This window comes from Paramisgurnus dabryanus, chromosome 2 (assembly GCF_030506205.2).
Source record: "Paramisgurnus dabryanus chromosome 2, PD_genome_1.1, whole genome shotgun sequence".
Taxonomy (NCBI): domain Eukaryota; kingdom Metazoa; phylum Chordata; class Actinopteri; order Cypriniformes; family Cobitidae; genus Paramisgurnus; species Paramisgurnus dabryanus.
This window is the reverse complement of record NC_133338.1, coordinates 3320026-3342377: the sequence shown is the minus strand read 5'-3', so window position 1 is coordinate 3342377 and position 22352 is coordinate 3320026. Positions and strand designations below refer to the sequence as shown.

Here is a 22352-nt window from a genome sequence, read left to right as displayed (position 1 = left end):
CCATTTATCACACTGTACAAGAACTTTGTCTTTTAACCATGTTGATTGGCCTGCTGCAGTTAAGTATGGCATACTGTATCTCATCGTAGCATGGGCGCTTGATCTTTTAAGTGAGTTACTGCAGAGATTTGCTATATGCTTGACAAACTGATTTTGATCAGACTGGGGTATTCAGATAGCATCTCCCCACAAAAAAATACTATAGTATAATTCCTTATTTACTATAGTAAACTGTAGCACAATTTCTATATTACAGTTTTTATATTATACATTGCTACATTTTATATTATGCTACATGCTACTATAGTAAATACTCAAGTGTATTTTATCATGTGGGATCTGTCTGGAGCTAAACTAAAAGGGGGGAGATTCACAAATATTGCTGAAAACCCCAAATACTCAGAATACACCATCCTTATCATCCAAGAGAAAACTGGGTTGACAAGGACTTAAAAGATACAAGAGGATCAGTGATATTGAATAAAATAATTCATACAGTATATAATCATACAGACTACAGTGAAATATAAATCAACCAATTGTTCAAATTATGATCATTTAAAGAGGGCATATCATGAAAATCTGACTTTGTCCATTTCTAAGTGCTATAATTGGGTCCCCGGTGCTTCTGTCAACCTAAAGAGAATAACCCAGTAACTTCATTTTGGTAAACCATTATTTGCAAGCATGACAAAGTAGGTCATTGACATTTCACTCCCTTTGTGATGTCAGAAGGGGCGAACCCAGTCCTATGTGGCACCGCTTCCAGGATGTTTTTGATCGCTCCTTATATAAAACATCTGATTCAGCTTCCTCCCAGACCGCTGGAGATCTGTCTGTCTCCCGAATGAACACTAACAAACTGATGAGTTAAATCAGGGAGAAATCAAAAACATTCTGGGAGGAGTGCCATGTAGGACTGGGTTGGGATTCACTGATCTAACCAAGGGACTGCCATTTAGTGCAGAGAGACAGAGGGAAAGAGAGAAAATGATTGACACCAATCAATTTCAACAAACCACCATTATGGCGATCAGTGTTTGCATTTTATCATTTGCATTTAAAGGGTCACATTCAAAAACGGCAAATTGTTGCTCACACCTATAAAGTGACAATTTTAATATGTTATAATAAATTATCTATATAATTTTTTATTATAGTTTTTATATAGTTTTTTTTAGGTAAAGCTTCTGGGTTTAGGGTTAGAACAACTTTTTGTTATATAAAAATGACATCCTAACCCAAACCCCAACTCTAACCCCAACTCCAAGCGACCATGGCTTAAATATAGATAAAAACTTAAAGAAACCTGTATATTAAATAACCTGCTTAAACAAATGTGAAATCTAACCCTAAACCCAAGCGAAAATGGTTTAAAAAACAGAAAACAAATGAGAAAACAATAAATAAAACGTCACGAAACGATTCGCCATATAAGTGAATGGGAAGGGCTGGCGTATCATATGCACGCAAAATCGGAATTTGGCGTATCTATTGCACGATAATCACACTGCGTGTCATTTGTACGCATCTTGGTGAGAACGGGTTGGTTTTTTTTTTGGTAAAGCTTCACATCAACACTCTGAGGACACCAAAGATTTATTTAACATCTTAAAAAGTCTTGTGAAATGTCCCCTTTAAGGTAAAACAAAGAATTTACAGCAGCTTTTAAAAGAACAAAATACCAATACCAAGAGTCCACAAAGTCTATAAGTGATACTGTATATATCTTTAAACACAAATATAGATAAGAGAAACTTTACATATGTTTACCATACCACAGCTTTGAATCTCTACTTCGATTGTACTTTGTAATTAATAAAGAAATTTCAATTTTAGAAACAAGTTTTATGCATTACAGAATTTAGGCTATTCCTTGTAGTTTATGCTTTGAGTATTAAATTCAATTATTAAACTGATATTACACCTGTCCTAATAAACTATAAAGCTTAGCTTAAAAAAAACTTTAAGAAAATTGTATGAAAGAGAGAGAGAGAGAGAGCAAGGGAGATAGAGAGAGAGAGTGAGAGAAAGAGAGAGAGAGAGGCCGGCTGAACAGATTTCTCTTCACGCCTGGTCGGGTTCTGGAGAGCCGCGTGTCGTGAAACAGGGAGCGATGCACCTGGCTCGCGTCTCTTCTTTTATTGACAGCGCGATAAGCCGTGCGGTTTCCAGCATCTTCTGAAGAACCTGCAGCCTTTCTGTGCCTCTTAATTGTGGATACGTCAAACAAAAGGCTGAATAATGCATCTGTCCTCCATACCTGCCGCAAAACCCTCCGAAGAACCAACACAACCCATTCATTTACTGTTGCCCATTTGCACGATGTCTATAAGGACAATAAGACGTGTTGGTTCACCTTTATTTCATGTTTAAGGAGCAGTGTGCTCTAGTGCCGTGCTTTCAAATCCCTTTGATGTACAGCCTACTGTGTATAAAGTTAAATTCGTTAATTCTGCTCTTTATTTAACGCATTAAAAAGTAAAAAAATACTCACAGCATAACCAAACAGTTTTAGAAAGACGGACACGGGCTGCTATAGTGGAAACAAACAGATTGACTAAGCGTGCTGTTGTACCGGTTAACCATTTGATTTTCCAGCTGAATGAGTATACTATGGTAAATAAAATCTTATTCAATATTTGCTTAGTAAACGGATGGCAACCCGGAATGAAAGGGAGATTCACAAAAACAACGTTTGACATTTCGGGACCGTTTCGAAAAAGATATCTGTAGCGAGTGCTGCATTTTTACTTTGTGCAGGATATTAATAGATTCAATAAATGTTAAATATGTCTTTATGAATGTATAAATGTGTAAAAACGTCACTATATCATATTATGCATATTAAATAGTATAAAATAAAGTTTTATTGAAATATAATATAATCTTTTTTATTTATATTTTTTTCTATTAGGCTACTAGGTTATATTCATTTAATAATGATATCTCATTTATATTATCTTATAGTCTTTTTATTATAACATTACATCAAGGATTCTTTTTTAATATTTTGAAAATATTTTGAAAGAAAAGCCCAGATTTTTTTTTAAAAATCATGACTTAAAAGACTCCTAATTATTTACCCAGCATATAAAAAACAATCCCAGATGTAGAAAAAAAATAAAGAGTTCCCCTTATGTTCTGTATGTATGATTATATGAGAGCTATTTTACAATGTGACGTAGCGCACCATCTGACCAATCATCGACAAGCTACGTCTGATTATTAAAAAAGGAGAGAAAGTTTACAGGGTGAGGGTTACATCGGTTTTCATTTCAAATCCAAAAGGGATTCAAACGTGACAAAAACCTGGAGTCATGAGATGATTTTAATTTATTCAAGCGTGACATCTAGGCTTATAACAGCAGGATATTAATACCAGGACAAAAATATTCCGGTAAGTTTCATTCTTCATTCTCCTTTAATACATGAAGTAAATATATGTGAAGTAAATATACATTTTCTTTACTAAAGGCCGCCTTTACTAAATGAAAATACAGAAATTAGACATTGCATTATTTTACATTTTCTGTCAGTAAATGGCAGTCAGTATTTATTGCTTAAATGATCGGAAACTATTTAAAGAAAAATGGTGGGCCTACAGCTAACATTTTTTTATACATGCAGTTGCAAACACCTGACATAAACCGGGAATCGCAAACAAATACTTTAAAAAAAGCTAACCGGTGAATTACATGTTTGGTATTATATATGCATTAACGTTTTGACAATTAATTTAATTATTTTTGCATCATGTCTAAGCTAGGCCTATTGTGAGCCATTTCTCTATTTTGTAGGCTACTTAACATTATTTTTATTAGTTAGGCCTATTTGATATATTTGTGGGTAAATTGTCTAATTTATTAAAATTTAGTTTTTTGTTTTATTTTTCATTTATATATGTGCTCCCATTATGTTGCTGGATTTATTTATTTTAATTTTGGTGTTTTTATTTTAACGAAGGTTAAACAAGTTTAGTTAGTTTTATCTTTCAGTCCATTCGTCGACATCAGGGATAACCGGACAGAGTTTAAACCGTCAAATAAAAATGAGGCAAATTAAAATAAATAGATATATGAAAAATACATTTACATATAAAAATAGCTTGTGAAAAGCTTAATAAAACTCTTAATAGGGTAAACATGAAACTGTTCACATAACTGTACATGTATGGAGAATGCAGTTTAATGGCAGTATAATGGCATCCCAGAGAATAATTAATTAAACAGTACAGTAAACCAGTTCATTATTTTCTCTTTATATTGACGCACTCTATTGTTGATGGTGTTCTACAGTATGACGTCACTCCCCACATTAATAGAGGAGACACAGTGACCACTATGGCCAACAGCGAAACAGCGACAACATTAGGGATTACCTTTCACGAATTGGTATTAGCACTTACTAATCCCAGTAGGGCTAATTGCTTTGCGTGTAAAATTGCTATCTCCAGGGTTCATGTGATGTGCTGGGTTTCTATGGCCTGAAGGGTGAAGATGTCCCCTCATCCTAAACACACCTCATTAACACAATGAGGATTTATAAGTTATCTAAAGAACAAATCAATTCAAAAAGGGTCAATTGTTTCCCTTAAATTACAATGGGAATTATTGTTTACATTAGTTAAAGCTTTAAAAAGAGTTCATATTAATTACTTTGTGTAATGATTTGAAATATAATTAATTACCAATAAACTGAAAGTTATCATATAAACACAAAAATGAGTATACAAAAGTAAATTGTCTAAATCAAAATCTCTTAAAAAATTTAATAATAATAATTTTCGTATAAAACTGTAAAAATGCTGCATTTTTGTCAAAAAATATGTTTGTTACTTTAACTTAACAAATTAAGTTAAACTATTTCAACTTGTTTTTATAAGTTATGTCAACTTATCACAAGTCAAAACTTTTAAAACAGTAGGTTAAATTGATTATACAAATATAAAATATTTGTTTTAACTTCATGCTGCATTTTTGCAGTAATGTTACTAAGCGTGTAAAGTATATTTGGATATTGTCTGATCGTTGCATTGATAGTGGTCACTCACCACTAAATCACATGAAGCAATCATTGGGTTTTTCCTATCTACTTCAATAAAAAGGAAATCCAAGGATCGATAAGGGCTAATTTGTGAAATAAGACAGAAACTCTGCAGGGCCCATCGGGACAGATCTGTTCCGCTGAGATTTCTTTATACCCCTCGGCAGTGTCGTTTGTCTCTTTTTAGTGACACAGTAAGATTCGCATTGGCTCTCAGGGGCTCTCATTCACCTCTAGTTAGTTTACTGAGGTGCTTTGACTTCTCCTAACTTTGCATATGTCGGGGAATAAATAAATGCAGTGCCACTGTTTCCTAAGCACACCAATCTCATCCCCCCTTAGTTTGCGCATCTCTAGTTGGGAATGCTTTGGTGTAGTAGGCTACAGATGACTAAAGCCTGTAAAACAAGTGAACGATGAAATTATGGAAAAAAGTACGTGGCGGCCGTGGCCACGTGGACACAGGCGTAACCTCCGCGCTCAGATAAGGTGGTACACGCGCGTGAGTGTCAACAAAAGCACGTGGAGAGTGTTTGCGTTTGTTTTACTGAGACCATTTGCAAGTGCACTTAATGCACAGAGCAAACAGGTTCTCTTTTTAGATTCACAGCTGTCAACAGGTTGCTTTCTTCTATCAGGGTCGTGGAGGATCTCTCAGGACTTAAAAGCCCAACAAACCATTATTTACACAGTAAATCACGGAATATTTGATTAAAGAGAGACGAATAAGGTTGTAAGATTTCACATTTCACGTCAGTGTAATTATAACATAAGACTTTATTAGTCGTGTCACACATATAACATTATAATATGCAAGACAAAAACAATTTAATGTAACCATAAAACAGCTTTACAAAATGTAACACTGATTATCTACTTCTAGTATTTTTTATTTTGTTAAGGATTTATTTCTATATAGCTTTTTCATTGGTTTTTACGCAAAGTACTTTTTTAGCACAAAAAGCATAGACATGAGAGTAAATATGGCTAATAGAAAACAAGAAAATAATAAAATATAAAAAATACATGGAATAAGTTGTTTTCCGTATATCTGATTATATAAATGCACAGGAAAAATAAACACATGAATTACGCCGCTGATTGCAATGTAAAAACAGAGCAAAGTATTACAGCTTTGAATGGGTTAAAGCCACTGCATTTTTTGAGGGTGGTGTGATTTAGGCACAGCACACAATCTGAATCAAAAAATATTTTATTAAGCAATTTGTATTAAGTTTGAGAGGGGGCGCTCAGCATTTACATGAGTTAATTCAAACACGGCCTGTTTTCTGCACTAAGGCTCTGATTTGTGCTGACAGTGGGTCAGAGCTTCTCTAATGGTCCAGTTAAGACAGACTGATACATCATCACCATCACCAATCAGCATAGGTGTATGTTCAACCCTCTCTCTCCACGACCCACTCTTTCTCTCTCTTTCTCTCCCGTGCGCCTTCACTTTCTCACTCCCTCTCTCGCTCATTCACTCACTCGCACACTAACGAGGGAGCACACACACTCACTCACTCTCACAGCTCCTGCGCAGCACTGACATCTCCGCTTACTGTCAATCTGTGTCTGCTTCACAGGGGATTCCCTATCAGAGAGAAGGACGCTGGAAAACTTTATATTTTTTTTAAGAAGACACTGTTGGACATCCATTGTTTATTACTCAGTTTTACTCTTTAGCCTGGAAGGGCTCAGGCGGTGGAGCAATGCCTCAGAAAGGTGAGTGCATGTTCAATCTTAAAACTTCAAGTTAGTGTGCGACGCAGGTGCGACCACACTATTTACAGGAGTGCTCCATTTAATCCACTTTATTAAGAGCAAAATATTCTTTGTGATACTTCTTATAATTGATAATAGTAGGCTATTGTTGGTGTTGCATACGTCATAAAAATAAATAAGGTTAGATCTGTTTATAATTCTATAATTAAAATGAAGGGTCACTGTTGGATTATTTGTCTGCTGTTTTATGCAAAAAAATATTTATGTTTGAGAAAAGTATAATTTTAATCTAAAACAAGAAAGAGTACGATGGCACATTAGGCCTGAACAGTGTTTATTACGAAGAACAAATGCGCTGACCCGTTTAAAAAGGGTGTCAGTTTAATTTGTCCAAATATATTGCCAGCTAAATAATTTATCCGAATTTTAGGGGCTGCTTGCTTTATAATTGTGTGGTAAAAAGTAGGCTAAATATCCTAAATATTTGTTGCGAGTGTTTTTCAAATACTTCAAAGTTTAGTCTTCAGTCAGAGACTAACTTACAGCGCTTTGCTCAATTTACCAAAATAATTACATATTTTATATGTAAAAAATAAAATGCCGAACTTTATAATTTACCGAAGAAATTAATAAACGATAAAAGGATAACCACTACATTTTATTAACTTTAAAATCGTAGACATCGCAGCTATTTTAGCATTTAGCAAACTTTAGGCCCACTTCTTCCAAGTTGTTTTGCTTAACACGTAGCATATACACTAACTAATAAACACGTACTGGTCAAGTTTGTATCTGTAACAGTAGCGCTAAGGACGCTAAGTCCCATAAACATTCGCTAAATAAATGTAGCTCCAAAGACAAAATCTTTTCCAGCGATGGCACTATAAGATGATTACAGCATGTTAATGTCAGATCCTTAAAAACTTCCCACTGCGCCTTTGTACCGATACAGATGCATGTCTGCATGTGAATGATGTTTATGGAGAACACAGTTTCCTGAATAAGCATGTTTAATTAAAGCAATTGTAGTTAAGGATTACACAAACGAAAGAAATGCAGATGAGATCCTAGTTAACCTCATAAACAACAACAACCGCTTATACACTATCTTAGATAAATAATTAACCGAGTCCAAAAGCACCTTACAACGATTGCAAATTAAAGAGCACAATACAATTAACATTTTTCTGTGGAAGCGATTAAGGGGCTTAATAGTTGATTTTTCACTGTTAGTGTAGAGGTTAAGTTAGCCTGGCATGCGGTTTGTACCAAAATGTTTTTCAGACAACGCTGTACTACAAAATCGGCACTCGTATATTTTTTATTATTTAATTTAATTCGTTACACTACCCTTTCTGTTTTTATTTTTGAGAACATGTTTAATCTCGTCTCACTTAATATATTAAAAATTCCTAAATTAATATAAAAATAAGTTCGTGTAATATGTAAAAAAGTTTACCGTTTGTGGGAAAAGTTTAGCTTTACTTTTTAGATAACATTTTTAAAGTTTAGCACAATGTCGGCCGACACAAGCCCATGAGTCCTGGGAAGAGAGGGCGCATGAAAACAGACCCAGCAGTTTTGTTATTGCAGCGTCGGGTGAGAAAACGAAACGAAAGACTTTCTCCTTCGCCGGGCCCCTTTTTAGCGATCACACTGAATAGATCCTTTATTGCAATTGTTTTTTTCCAATTGAGCGCCCTACTGGGCTGTTGCATCCTTTTACAACCCCTAACAACCCACACCCGTTACACAATCACCTCCAGATATTTATAACGCGAAATTACTTTTCTATTTCCCCAATCCACACAAACAGAAACACGCATTTGGGTTCGGGCACCGGGGTCACGGCCATCAGGAAAGTGACAGTGCTGGTGTGTGTGTGTGTGTGTGTGTGTGTGTGTGTGTGTGTGTGTATGTGTTTGGTCGTTTTGGGGGGGCAGGGTGGCCTCGGCTCTTTGTATTCGGGCAAGTATTGGTACGTTTAGTGGGAGGCTGTGTTGCTAGTTGCAGAGGCCGGGTTGTGCTCGCAGGGTTTGGGTATAGAAGGTAAAAAGAGGCGCATTGTTGAGCTCCAGCATGCTTTGTTAGGACTCTCTCACCCCCTCCCGATCTCACTTTTCAGAGCACTGATGCGAAGTAGACAGCGTGTGTCACTGTACACTTTTGACGGGAAGATCTAAAGAGAAGGAAAACATTTTTACAGACCACCAACAAATCCATGCGTGAACTTTCATCTGTGTGGAGTTACATTACGTTTCATTGCTCAAAGCAGTGTGATGTGCACACCCAACTAAATGTATAACTTTCATAAACTTTCACAAATTGGCAGGTGCAAAATCCAGCGTTGCGTGTTATAAACCATTAAATTAGTTACTTCAATCAAAACACTAAAATCAGTAATATTTGGATGTATTATATGGATTTAAAGCGGTACTGGTAATATTACTAATATTACTTTTTTGCTTTATCCTAGGAGCGATCTAAATAGTCGAAAAATGTTTTAAGCGGACAGTCAACTCTGTTACCAGGCAAGTTTTAAAAAGATGAAATTAATTTAGAAAGGCTAATTCTCACAAACATAATTTAACTTCCTTACCCGCCAGATAAAAAACAGCTTGATTTTAAGATGCACCAAAGCATCGGCAAAAAAATGAAAAGACACAACTGTTGCAACTGGGATCTGATAATAAAATGATTTCAATCTAACCCCTATTTATTTTCTTTGTCATAAATAGAATATCACAACCAACCCACGTGGGAATCTGGAGTGGCCTCCATGATGCAAAACAGTAAGTGTGTTTTTTATATTAAGTGTTATTTTTTATATTATATCTAAATGTGCCATAGTAACTTAGAATATGCCTCTTAAAAAATAATAAGACCTGCTTTTCTAGAGCAGTTTGGGGATTTTTCTTTTCTTTGCGGCTTGAATTTTTATCCATTCAACTTTAATTGCATTGCATTTTTAAATGAGGCGGAAATTTTAATTACAGAGAAGTACAAAGGTCAAAAAAGAAGTACAAAAGTGATAAAATAATAGAAAGTGTGTATTTGTGATATCAAATTTTCTCAGCACAATTTTTTGCAAGATAGCAACAATTATTTCATATTATATTAATATTTAAAAGAAAGGCAAATACCTGTGCGAGCCAATTGTATTTTACTTACTCGCATAAATAAACTGAAAACGGATATGTGATCAAATGTTTGATAATGAGTAAAAAAATATATTTTCATCGCTGTCTGACTGAAAATTGTGTATAGATGAGCAGACGGTACCAAAACAGATCTGAAAAAGGACACATGGATTATATTTAATTATTTAAATTATGATTTGATTTTTTTATGGTTTTTGTGTTTACTTGAAGCTGCTCCAGGAAAAAAAACATTATGTTCGCCCGTAAACCGCATAGCATCACAGTTTATGCATTTGTCACTTGATGTGAAATGCCTTTGGAATAATGAATGTTTATTTGTTATTATTTATTTGGAAATATCCAATATGCTCCCATAAAGATTTAAATCAACTATTGTATAGGAAAAAAGGGTACAGAGAGAATTGTTTTGGCAAAAAAATATTTTCTGTGTACTAATGAGGGATAGCAGGTAATGCATAGACTTAATGTCGACTAGTATTTATAGTAAAGTTCCTAGATACTATAGGCTATTGTTTTTGAACATACCATAGTAAATATTAAAGTGGGCTATAATACAATATTTACTACAATTTATTAACTCACAACAATAGTACAGGATAAACACTATCAAAAAGTCTAGTAATTACTATGACATATTATATAATGTGCTACAATTTACTTCAAATTAAAGTATAATACAATATTTTATGTGGGTTGTTTCGAGTTTACTTAAAAGTGTAAGCGACATTGGTCGCTACTAAAATAAATGAATCATATTTTTTTCGAAATAAAAGCTCTTTATCGAAGCAGTAAATTTGGTTTTATTTCGTCTGGTTTTACTCGGGACTGATGTTGGCCGTGTAGTGTTAGACATGTACAACATATGTTACCTCATTAGTAGAGATGTAATAGAACAGTTGTATGATTATGTCGGGTCACATCTACAGGGAAATACACGATTATTAAGCGTTAACCTCTGAACTATGAAATGATAGATCTGGTGATGATTCTATTTATTAGTGACATCGATCAAAATCTAAACATGTAATAAAGCCGCATTCTTAAATCTATTAAATCAATCTAATCCAGGAATGATTAAAGACAGAGAGGATGAGAGTGGATTATTTAAGAAGATCTAGACAGATTACAAGACGATTGTTGTGCAAATCATGAATTTATCAGTGCTTTAAATAAGCTTCATTAAAATTAGTCCAGGATTAATGTTATTTCAAGTGTCTATATAAAATGTATTTAGTATAGATCCCTTAAAATGTTTCATTTACATTAGGCATTAAGCAGATGCTTTTCTACAAATGAATATATGTTCAAAATTTTATTTTATTAGTCCAAACGATTGTTAATTAAATATGAATCAACTGGATTAACTCACATAATTAAGTATTTTTAAGCTTTCCGAGGCAAACAGTACCACTTTTAACAAATTTACATAGTTAAATGTTTTGGAAATACGTTTTCTTATGGTTGCATTTGTTAGCATTAGTTAATTCATTAGCTAATATGAACGAACAATACTTCTGCAATATTTATTAATCGAAGTTCATGTTAAATTTAGCATCTACTAATATATTTTTAAAAACTGTACTGCACAAAACTCTTAATGCACAATGAACTAACATAAACAATTGTATTGGCATTAACAAAAACTAACATTGTTTTTTCATGCATGCATTTACCAATTTTAACAACCTTATTGTAAAGTGTTACGATTTTTTTTAAATTAGGCTCTTTAAGATTTACTAATTTGTACAATAGGATTATTTTGGGACAGATTTGTTAAAAAATCCAAACAGTCTGACGTGTTAAAAAAAAGTTTGTCACTGCACGCCCCCTTTCTCAGGCCCGCGCGATGACCCTACAGCTACAAATAAAACATAGTCTTCCTTCAAGGCAGCACAAGCACAGTCCAATTTCGTCTGATACCCAAAATGCAGACAGAAAGGGTCGTTTTATCATGCTACTGTTTGTCTGGACGATGCGTTTTCAAAAGCAAAGCGTTGTCATATAATGTGACAGTCCTGCCACAAGCGCTTCAGCTGATCTTTTCAATGAGCCCGCGCGCCTGATCCGAGGCGACCTCCGCCTATTTCCAGAAATTAAGCTCAAAGTTGACGTGCACCTCGCTTTATTCTAAAGACAAATGTCAGAGAGTCTCATCATATTTCCCCCCTCTTCTTCTTCTGCTATATTTGGAGCTTATTTATTGCTTAGGAGCTCGGGCTCCTGCAGTCAGAAGAGAGAGGAGAGAGAGACACACATACACACCGGGAGGCTTTCATAGTTTTGGTTTTTGGCGTTTTTGCATTGGAATTTTCGATCACTTGGTATGTTTATGTTTCACCTTACGCATGCTGACCGGTCATTCTTTATATAACAATATTTATGCTATATTGCTATACTACTTATTATGCTCCAAATATGCGTTTTAAAATTGTGGATGATTTTGTAATTGTTATTAAAATGAGTTTGTGTTAATTGGTCTCTTTAGGGCGTTTTGTGGTTCACTGATAGTTCACTGATGGTCGTCTTTATTAGAGATTTGTTAGTCAGGTCCTGTGTAACACTTGGCACTGTGTTGTGTTCTCTTCAGGACATATGAACAATGTGATTATGAAAATTTCAGTTCACTTGAATGGAGATGTTTTGACTTGTAGGTCAGTCGATTCTGTACTTGTATTGATCTAAGTCTGGTGAATGACATTCAGGTTGTTAACTATGTAGGACCAGCATTCAAAATTTACAGTTTACAAAAGGTAAAGGTTGGCATGTTTTTTTAATGCTAACTTTATAAAGCATTTTAAATGAATTGTCCTTCCAGTTTCACTTTACATTTCAGTGTAATGGTGCACTATATAACTGTACAGTTACTGCTATTATAACAATTGAACACACTGTTGTGTTATACTGTTTTCCCTTGCAATCAGACACAGTCACAAAGAGATGCTTTAAGAAGTGGAGCTTTATTTTTAACAATGGGACACCTATTAAACAGGATTTTCAAAAGATAAGCCAACTTATTATATCTTCATGTGCTACAGGTCACAGTGGCGTCAACCAGCTCGGCGGGGTCTTTGTGAACGGCAGACCCTTACCAGACACCACCAGACAGAAGATTGTTGAACTCGCTCACAGTGGAGCACGACCCTGCGACATCTCCAGGATTTTACAGGTGACCATTCAGAACCATCTACAAGCTTATACAGTTATAATCAGTGACTCCGATTATCCATCATGGTCACACACAATGACTATAGTACACCTTACATCTTAATTTAGTGCAATGAAAATAATACAAATTTGCCAGCAGGTCCACTACATAATAAAAAGCAAATTTGTATCATAATGTATTTATGCAAATGAAAAGACTCGCCATCGAACATTTCAAGCTAAATGAAATTATCCTAGCAATTTTAAGGCATATTTTCTGTGTTCATAGACCCATGATGATGCAAAAGTCCAACTGGACGATAACAACGTAAGCGTATAATCGTTTGAAGTACATTACATTACTCCGATCTAGTCGTAAATAATGTATGTGAATTGTGTACATTGTTGTCCATTCAGGTGTCGAACGGATGTGTGAGTAAGATTCTGGGAAGATATTATGAGACCGGCTCCATCCGGCCGCGAGCTATTGGAGGCAGCAAGCCGAGGGTAGCGACGCCCGAAGTGGTCAACAAAATAGCCCAGTACAAGAGGGAGTGTCCATCCATATTTGCCTGGGAAATACGGGACAGACTACTATCCGAAGGGGTGTGCACCAACGATAACATACCCAGCGTAAGTCTTAAGTTTTGTTCATTAATACAACATGATGTATTGTAGTAGGAAGAGACACAACCCTTATGAAAATTAACCATGGTTTTACTACACTAACCATGGTTTTTGAAAACCACTGTTGTCAAAACCATGGTTATTTTGTGGTTACCATTGGTTTACTACAGTAACCATGTTTTTTTTAACTGTAGTAAAACCATGGTTAATTTTTGTAAGGGCAGAATCTTTTAAGAGCTTGAATGCCATCACAAACAGTGCTGACTGATGATCTTTTTACACCTTTCAGGTGTCGTCGATAAACCGAGTCCTGCGCAACCTGGCTAGCGAAAAGCAACAGATGGGGGCAGATGGCATGTATGACAAGCTGAGGATGCTCAACGGGCAAACCGGCACGTGGGGGACGCGACCGGGATGGTACCCGGGTACCTCTGTGCCCGGGCAACCGAATCAAGGTGAGACTGTCTATTAGTGATGATAAAACATAACAGCATTAGTGATGATAAAACATAACAGCATTAGTGATATACAACTATATAATATACTGTTATTTTATTATATATAAAATATATAATATATAGGAACAGTTTGACAACAGTCATAGCAAAACAACAAGCATAATAATATAAAAAAGAATAACAACCATAACAAAGACACAACAATCAACAAACAAAAAACAGCAAGCATAATCATTTCTATTAGCATTGTTTATTAATAGAAAATAAATAACTAAATTAATAACTCTTAATTCATAAGTATTGAGCTCAAGTGATTAATAAAATTGAAAATTAAAAAAAAAATTTAGGTAAAAAAAGTTGGTTCAACCCAAAAGAGTAAGTAAGTTACATGGTTGCCTTAAAATGAGTTAATTCCACTTAAAAATGTTAGTTGAACAACTAAGTTGAATTAACTCACAATTTTAAGGCAACAACATAACTTGCTTTTTAAAGTTGAACCAACAAATCTTTTTTTTTAAAGTTGATTAATATTTTTTTATATTAAGTTATTTGTTTTAGTTATTTGTTTTAATAAGTAAAGTAGTTCAGCGATTGCGTTTGCACTAATTAATTCGTAATTTATCATCCGTTACAATACGGCTTGTGTTTGAGTCGTGGACCTGCGTGACAAGAAAGCGGGTTTTTAGCCGAGGTGTCCACGCAGTACCACCTGCCCCCTCCCTCCTCCAATAACCTTCACATCATTTGCACCCCATGGGGAGTCAGAGAAAAGCTCTACGGGCTCTCAGACAAAAGATGTTTCTGTCACACGCAGGAATTTGTGACAGGCAGAGTTCTGTCCTCTGTAATTGCTCATTAGAGTTCGTTTTGTCTTTTATTTCCAAAGAACACGCACAGGCTTTTGGTTACAGGAAACAATGTAAAAAAAAAGTAAATCTAAATGAATAGTTTGTTTCTAATTACTGTAGGTTGAGTAATTCTTCATAGAATCCTGGCTAAACCAAATCTTACATCATTCATGTTAAAAATCTATCAAATCAAAGAACGTTTTTTGTCGGTTGCGTAGAAAGATAATATTGTTTAAAACTATAGTTTTAAAAGTAAAGGTGCCTCATAATGCCATAGAGCAGCTAGGGGTTTTAAACGTTTTGTTTAAAACTGTTGACCTAAATTATTTACTTGAAGTACCCCCTGAGATTTTAAGTAAATATTTCAATCTAATAGCACATCTGCATGTTTATCTTCAAAAACATTTATTTTTTATGTGTTTATCAGTAGTATTTTACATAGTTATTGCTTTTATTACCTGTTATTGGGCCTTCATCTGGTCATTTTCTGGTACATTATGGGGCAGTGCTATGTAAGAGCTGTCCAAACTGAAAACATCTTGCACTGACACATTTTAAAATACATCAGTGCCCTTTGTTTTGATTAAAAATGCACAGAAATAATTTTTTTAGTAGGGCATGTTTGTTAAAACTAGTTATATTTCCTAATTAAACTAAGGCCTAGTTCTGGTTTAAGATAATCCCTGTCTGGGAAACCAGCCCAAAATGTATTTGTCCATTTCACATGAGTTTTTAGTTTTCTTATATATGGTAGTGTTGTGTAATGCTTATATGACATTCAGAATAAACAAATAAAATTTAGATTTTTAAATTTAATATATTATTTAATTTATTTAATTTTTACTTTTTTTACATTGTATAATTTTTAATAAGTAATTAATCGTTTTTCATCAACTGAATTCCCTTGCGAACCACCAGGTTTTTGGGAATCCCTTCCATAGAAGAACCATTTTTGGCTAAAAGTTTCCATAAAGAACCTTTACATCCAAAGAACCTTTTGGTTTCACAAAAGCTTTTTTTACACTAAAAGCCCTAATGCTGTTTGTACTCAAAAAGTCAAGCAATCATGACTTAAATTTAGCATTTTGGATCCATAACTTAACTATCTTTTTAACTTATTAACTTTAAAAAACCATATACTTAAAATGTAAGTGTAATTAACTTAAAATGATCAGTACAAAATGCTGTGACCTGTGAGGAATACCCATAAGCCCTTGCGAATGGAAATTTTGAATTATTTAATTTTGTTTAAAGAATCTGATCATCTGATAAGACACATAATCCGTTGTTAATACAACATTTTTTAAGTTTTACACTCTTTGTAGCATTATTTATGTTTTTGTTGTAAATTATAGTTTTTTTGGTGATCAGTGTTTTCTTTAGTATGCATGCACCACTTTCAATTAATTTTATTTCTCTCCACTATAATGAAGATTCATTTGAACAGTGCAGTTTTTTGTGTGCTTCTGTGGAGAAAGTTCATTTATTGATTGACATGGAGTCAGTCCTGAATACCTTTTATTTTATAAAGTTTAATGAGAATTTAAGTTCAGTCTTTTTGAACACCACGGGAACGTAATTGTTTAAATGCACTGTACAAACTCCAAGTTTGGTGAACTTAACAATTTAAGTTCAGTCTGTGGCCAACAATGTAAGTGAGCTTTAATATATACATTTTGCGGAGACCCATTACTTAACGGAATCGAGAGAACAAGTTTACTCAATAAAATGAATTCAGTCAAATTATTAGGGTTTTCAGTGTAGTGGCAAAATGTTTTTTATATTGAAGGTAAGAAAGAAACCAAATGGTTCTTTGAGAAACAAAAAATGGCATCGTGAAGCACTTTAATTTTTAAGAGTGTTCTTTCTATACTGTTTGGGCTAAAATGCATTTGCTATAAGGCCGCTTGCAACAATGCAATCTTTTGAAGAGTCCTATAGAAATAAATTTGAATTGAATGTCGTGTGGGTGTGCATATGAAAACAGAATTAAAATTTGTTGCTGAAGTCAGCTAGTTAATGCAGCGAGAACAGCAGGAATCCGATTGGAGCAAGCGAGGGTCATCTCCTGTTGAACATATTAACCCTACCGGGCGTTAAACAGGCCTGGTCTGGTCGTCTTTGATTAATGACAGTGCTGTGTAGAGGTTAACATACTGAACTGAAAGGTCTGTTGACTAGATCCTTGTGTTGTACAATACCGAGCACTGCACGCCTCTTTTTGTTTGTCCCCGTCCAATTGTGCCTGCGGGAGATTTCGGGCCGTACGATAAAGGGCTGGCAGCTCATCTCTGTCTGCGCTGTTTAATGGTTTCCCTTATTCTGCTGGTATTGTGTCATAGAGAAAAGCGCCTCTCTATTCAAGGGTTGGTGGTCACCTCAATGGGTCCCTGGACACCCATACGGTGAATAGCCTTAAAGACTTGCTATGCATTATATGTGCTGGAGAATGTCTGGGTGTTAAAGCATGCAGCATTCATTTAACGCATTCTTTTATAAGTTTGTTAAGGAGGCGTAAATATGCGACTAATGCGGTTGCGGTCTTAAGGCGCATTCAGATGCCTTAAAATGCACCAGTGCACATTGAATATGCGATGATGTTTTGTTGACTATTTATGAATGTGTCCAGTACTTCTATGTCATTTATTGCATGAGAAATTAAAGATCTAATGGTCTTTGATTTTTACAGATAGCTGCCAGCAACAGGACAATGGTGGCGAGAACACAAACTCTATCAGCTCAAACGGAGAAGATTCGGATGAGACTCAAATGCGTCTTCAATTGAAAAGAAAACTGCAAAGGAACCGAACATCGTTTACTCAGGAGCAAATCGAAGCACTAGAAAAAGGTGAGCATCGTAAGACTCAACGACATGACTAGCAACGACAAGGATACACACAAACCAAGAGTTGCTTTGGACAACACTCATGTTTTGTTCCCATCGGTTTCAGAGTTTGAAAGAACCCACTATCCCGATGTTTTTGCAAGAGAAAGACTTGCAGCCAAAATTGATCTTCCAGAAGCCAGAATACAGGTGCGTTAAAGATGGCGTTTATAATCGTTAAGCATTTCATTGTGACAGCCGTTGTTTATATCTGAGCTGCTTTGCCCCTGCAGGTGTGGTTCTCAAACAGAAGAGCCAAATGGAGGAGAGAAGAGAAGCTGAGGAACCAGAGAAGACAAGCCAGCAACTCTTCTGGTCACATTCCCATCAGCAGCAGCTTCAATACCAGCGTCTATCAGGCCATACCACAACCCACCACTCCTGGTAAATGCCAAACTATGACCCTTAGCTTTCGAAAAAATAATACTACAATGTCCTCATCATTATACCGTGTGGCCAGATTTGACCAAATCTTTAATGAAAACATATTTAATATAAGTCTCAGAAGTGCCTAGAATGTGTCCATAAAGTTTCATTTCAAAATATCCCACATATAATTTATTATAGCAAGTCCAAAATGTCCCTAGTTGGGTGGGAGTAAAAACGTGTTGTTTTCGTGTCTGTACCTTTAAATGCAAATGAGCTACAGCTCCTCACTCCCTTTCCAACAGACAGTGAGCGATTTCGCTTAAAATATATCTTATAAACACACATACATGCTAACAAACACATTTAGAAAAGCTTTTGGGTAAAATTAACCAGGTAGTCAGTGGCCGTGGGTGGGGCTTTATCAGTGTGACATCACATTAATAAGAGAATCCGAACAGCATGTCTAATGAGACTGCTTTGGTTTAATGGGGACTATAAAAGAAAGAGTGGGTGGATTTTTGTCATTGTAGGGTTGTTGTGTTCACACGCTGCAAACACATTTATTTCCAGACACCTTGTAAAAGTGGATTTTGGACTTATCATCAAGATTTTAGGACAAATGAATGCAAATCTATGAACTTTGTTTTAGGTATGCAAACGTTTTTAGAGCAAATATGTATTAGTCTCAGCAGTAACAGTTTTGGTGATCTTGGAATAGTTTTTGGTAAATATGGTAATAATTTTTTTTAAACGCTATCTCATGGCAATTCTCATGCATCTGATCTCTTTCAAAAGTACTTTACAAAAATACAATTATCTCCGCTTTTTTAAAATTTGGTGTTTTTGAAGATACTTAACCATATTTGAGAGGTGACAAAAAGAGAACTAATGAAGGTAGGATGAAACAGGTTTTCTTATTTGAAAACAGATGGCCTGTTCTTTCACTTGATATATTATATGTTTATATATTTAGTCCCTCCAGAAAAACGCAATTATGCGAACGCATGATTCAACGCATAATCAGCCAAAGTCCACATATTTATGCGGGGGCCGCATTTTTTCAAATACGCCGCACTTTCGCAGCATAAATTGCAAATTTCCATGCACAAAATATGCCGGGCTTGCATGATTTCATAATCCTGGCATTTTCGTAGCAAAAATCAAGAAAGTTGAAAAATTTTGCATTTACTTCAAACATGGGCAGCCATGTCCCTGTGTTGCTATGGGAACGGTATGAAGTGATTATGTGACGTGAACATCATCGAAAAGTTGCAAAAGCTGGAAACAGTTTTTGCAAGTTCCCGCAGTTTTTGCAAGTTCCCGCAGTTTTTGCAAGTTCCCGCAGTTTTTGCAAGTTTCTGCAATTTTTGCAAGTTCCCGCAATTTCAACGCATAAATTTGCATAAATATCCTGCATATTCCATCCCATTTTTTTAAGAAAACATGCCGCAAGATCAAGGATTTTTGCACGCAACAATCACAAAAAAAACCCTGTGTATATTTAAAGAAGAGCATTTTTATGGAAGGCATTAACCTTTTGTGAAAATCATGAAAAATGCTGGCAGGGAAAGGGTTAATACAACTCCACTATAAGAGTTATCTTTTTTAATTTCTTCATTTTTTTAAAATACAATATTCAAATCAATAAACTATACACATTTCCTCAAATAAACCACTTTTTTTTCTCCACCAGTGTCCTTTACAGCAGGATCAATGTTGGGCAGATCAGACACGGCCCTGACTAACACATACACCGGTCTGCCTCCAATGCCGAGCTTCACCATGGCCAACAACCTGCCTATGCAAGTGAGTAACATCCTCCAAAACAGCACAATGTCCTGCGTGATGTCTCCTTGAACGTCTCCTATCCATCACCAAACTATTTCCACGTGTCAGAAGAAACCAGTAGAATAAAAACACTATATATTTTTTCTTTATAGCCAAGCCAGACATCTTCCTATTCCTGCATGCTGCCCACCAGTCCGTCAGTGAATGGGCGGAGCTACGACACATACACACCCCCTCACATGCAGGCACACATGAACAGCCAATCAATGGCAACTTCTGGTACCGCCTCAACAGGTAGGCAGAAAAGTTCATTGTGTACCCGGCTTGGAAAAGCTAGTCTATACTTTAAAATTAGTGTTATTTTTGTTCATATTTATATATGGACAAAATATCGCACAACCCTATAATTTTACATGCATGACTTTGTTGTATGTCTGATTGTGTTTTTCTTTTGTCTCTCCTAATATTTTATACGTAACACTTTTGTTCCTTCGTAACCAAAATTTTTTTCTTTAATAATGTCTAATCTTGATTCAGTATAACACAACAGTAAAATTAAACTAACTAACCTTTATCCTGTTTCTGTGTTTAGGACTCATCTCTCCCGGAGTCTCTGTCCCTGTTCAAGTACCCGGAACTGAACCTGACATGTCTCAATACTGGTCAAGATTACAGTAAAGAAAAGAGTTACTTCACCCTGTGACTTCCACACTGAGACACTAATGGACGTCTACAGCAGTATTCACGAAAAAAACATGCAGATATAAGACCAAGTTCAGTCTTCTTATACTCAAAATGACACTTGGACGCTTTAAAGTGACACAACAACGGCTTAAAAAAACTTTAATGGAACAAAACATCGAACCTCTGCTACATTACCATCTTGCAATTCTCTTTTTTTGTATTTGTTCATTTGCATTTATATATAAAGACATTGGGAGAAATCAAACAGCCAAAAAATATGTTGACCTTTCATCTACTCAAAACGGAAAACCACAAGTCAATATATTGCGACTGTTTAAATCAGGATACGTGTCAAGACTTCATGCAGTCCCTGTCACACCTGTCAATCAGAAACATGCCACCAAGGAGAAAAAGCATATTTGTTTGCCCACTTTTGGAGAGATAACCGCTATAAGGACGAAATCAACTTTCCCACAATGGATTTAATGACTGTGATCAACATGCATGATATTGTATAAAGGAACGACAGCCATGAAATACATTTGCAGTTTGTTTGTGAGGGTTTGGAGCAAATCTTTGCTGGTTTAACTGATTAAGAGGCTGTTTTAAGTTCGATAATTTATAATTGTAAAGAGAAAGATAGAAATTTGCAGATAAAGCACGATAGACTGTACCACAAACAAATGACATTTATACGGTTTGTTACCGTTTTATTACGGAAATTCAGGATATTTTCATTCTTATTGCCCCTGAAAAAATCTATAAGTTTCCACAAATTTTCATTCGTCAGTAAAACATTTAGGTCAGGTACAAGTGGTCTATTAGTTATAGTTGTATTATAGTGTACTCCTTCGAATAATGTTGTGAGACTAGAAATATTTAATTCAAATAATTCATTAAAAATGCTTGACAGAGTTTAAATACGTACGTGTTTGACGGTTGTTTACAAGTACATATCAGACTTAACCATTGTTGATTGTAAAACAGACCAAAGCCTTCATATTTCATCTAGTACACAATGATTCTGTCTATTTTATTGTTAGTATTGTGTTGCAGCATTTTGTAAAAGAAAATATTTTACATTCTAGTACACTGGCTTCGAGTATATTTGACTGCGGCTTAATCTCGCAGTCTTTTATTTATGATGGACAACCATTTGTGTTTAAAAAAAAAAACTGTCGACATCTCTTGAATTATGCGTTTTGTTGTGTCCCTTAAACATCAAACACTTGTAATGGTTTTTGCTCTGGAAACGAAAGGTCTACCCTGTCTTGCAGATATTTCAATTTAACTTTATTTAAAAGCTTTCTAAATGTATTTTGTGAGAACTATTAAAAACATTTTGTACAGTATTTCTTGTCACTCTTATATTTTTGTGCTCACTGTAAAAAGTTGGTTTAACTTAAAAAAGTAAGTTACTGAGTTGCCTTAAACTTTCGAGTTAATTCAATTAAAAAATATATATTATTTGACAACTTTTTTGAGTGAACTAATATTTTTAAGTTGAATGAACTCAAAATTTTAAGAGGACCAGGTAACTTACTTTTTTAAGGTGTACCAACAAAAAACAGTTTTTACAGTGTAAAGTTACTAAAATACAACAAGCTTAGACTAAACA

At 35.1% G+C, this 22352-nt stretch overlaps 1 protein-coding gene across 5 annotated transcripts; it reads left to right on the top strand.

The window, feature by feature from the left end:
• The first annotated feature begins 3269 nt into the window (after positions 1-3269).
• Positions 3270-22072, top strand: pax6b (paired box 6b). 5 transcript variants are annotated; one of them, XM_065249535.2, is made up of 13 exons: positions 3270-3400; positions 6633-6771; positions 9510-9563; positions 12968-13098; positions 13366-13404; positions 13494-13709; positions 13993-14158; positions 17699-17857; positions 17961-18043; positions 18127-18277; positions 19956-20068; positions 20203-20344; positions 20643-22072. In XM_065249535.2, the coding sequence occupies exons 2-13, from the start codon at positions 6759-6761 to the stop codon at positions 20726-20728; spliced, it is 1353 nt and encodes a 450-aa protein (XP_065105607.1). In that variant the 5' UTR covers positions 3270-3400; positions 6633-6758; the 3' UTR covers positions 20729-22072. The 5 variants fall into 5 exon arrangements, with proteins under 5 accessions (XP_065105607.1, XP_065105609.1, XP_065105610.1 ...); XM_065249533.2 differs by lacking the exon at positions 3270-3400 and having other exon boundaries at positions 6124-6771; XM_065249537.2 differs by lacking the exons at positions 3270-3400; positions 20203-20344 and having other exon boundaries at positions 6122-6771.
• Positions 22073-22352: the final 280 nt, after the last annotated feature.

Excerpts from the sequence above, each read along its gene's own strand:
- pax6b (XM_065249535.2), top strand. Across the intron at positions 17,858-17,960 it reads AATCGAAGCACTAGAAAAAG|AGTTTGAAAGAACCCACTAT; the intron begins GTGAGCATCGTA and ends CATCGGTTTCAG. Across the intron at positions 18,044-18,126 it reads TTCCAGAAGCCAGAATACAG|GTGTGGTTCTCAAACAGAAG; the intron begins GTGCGTTAAAGA and ends TTGCCCCTGCAG.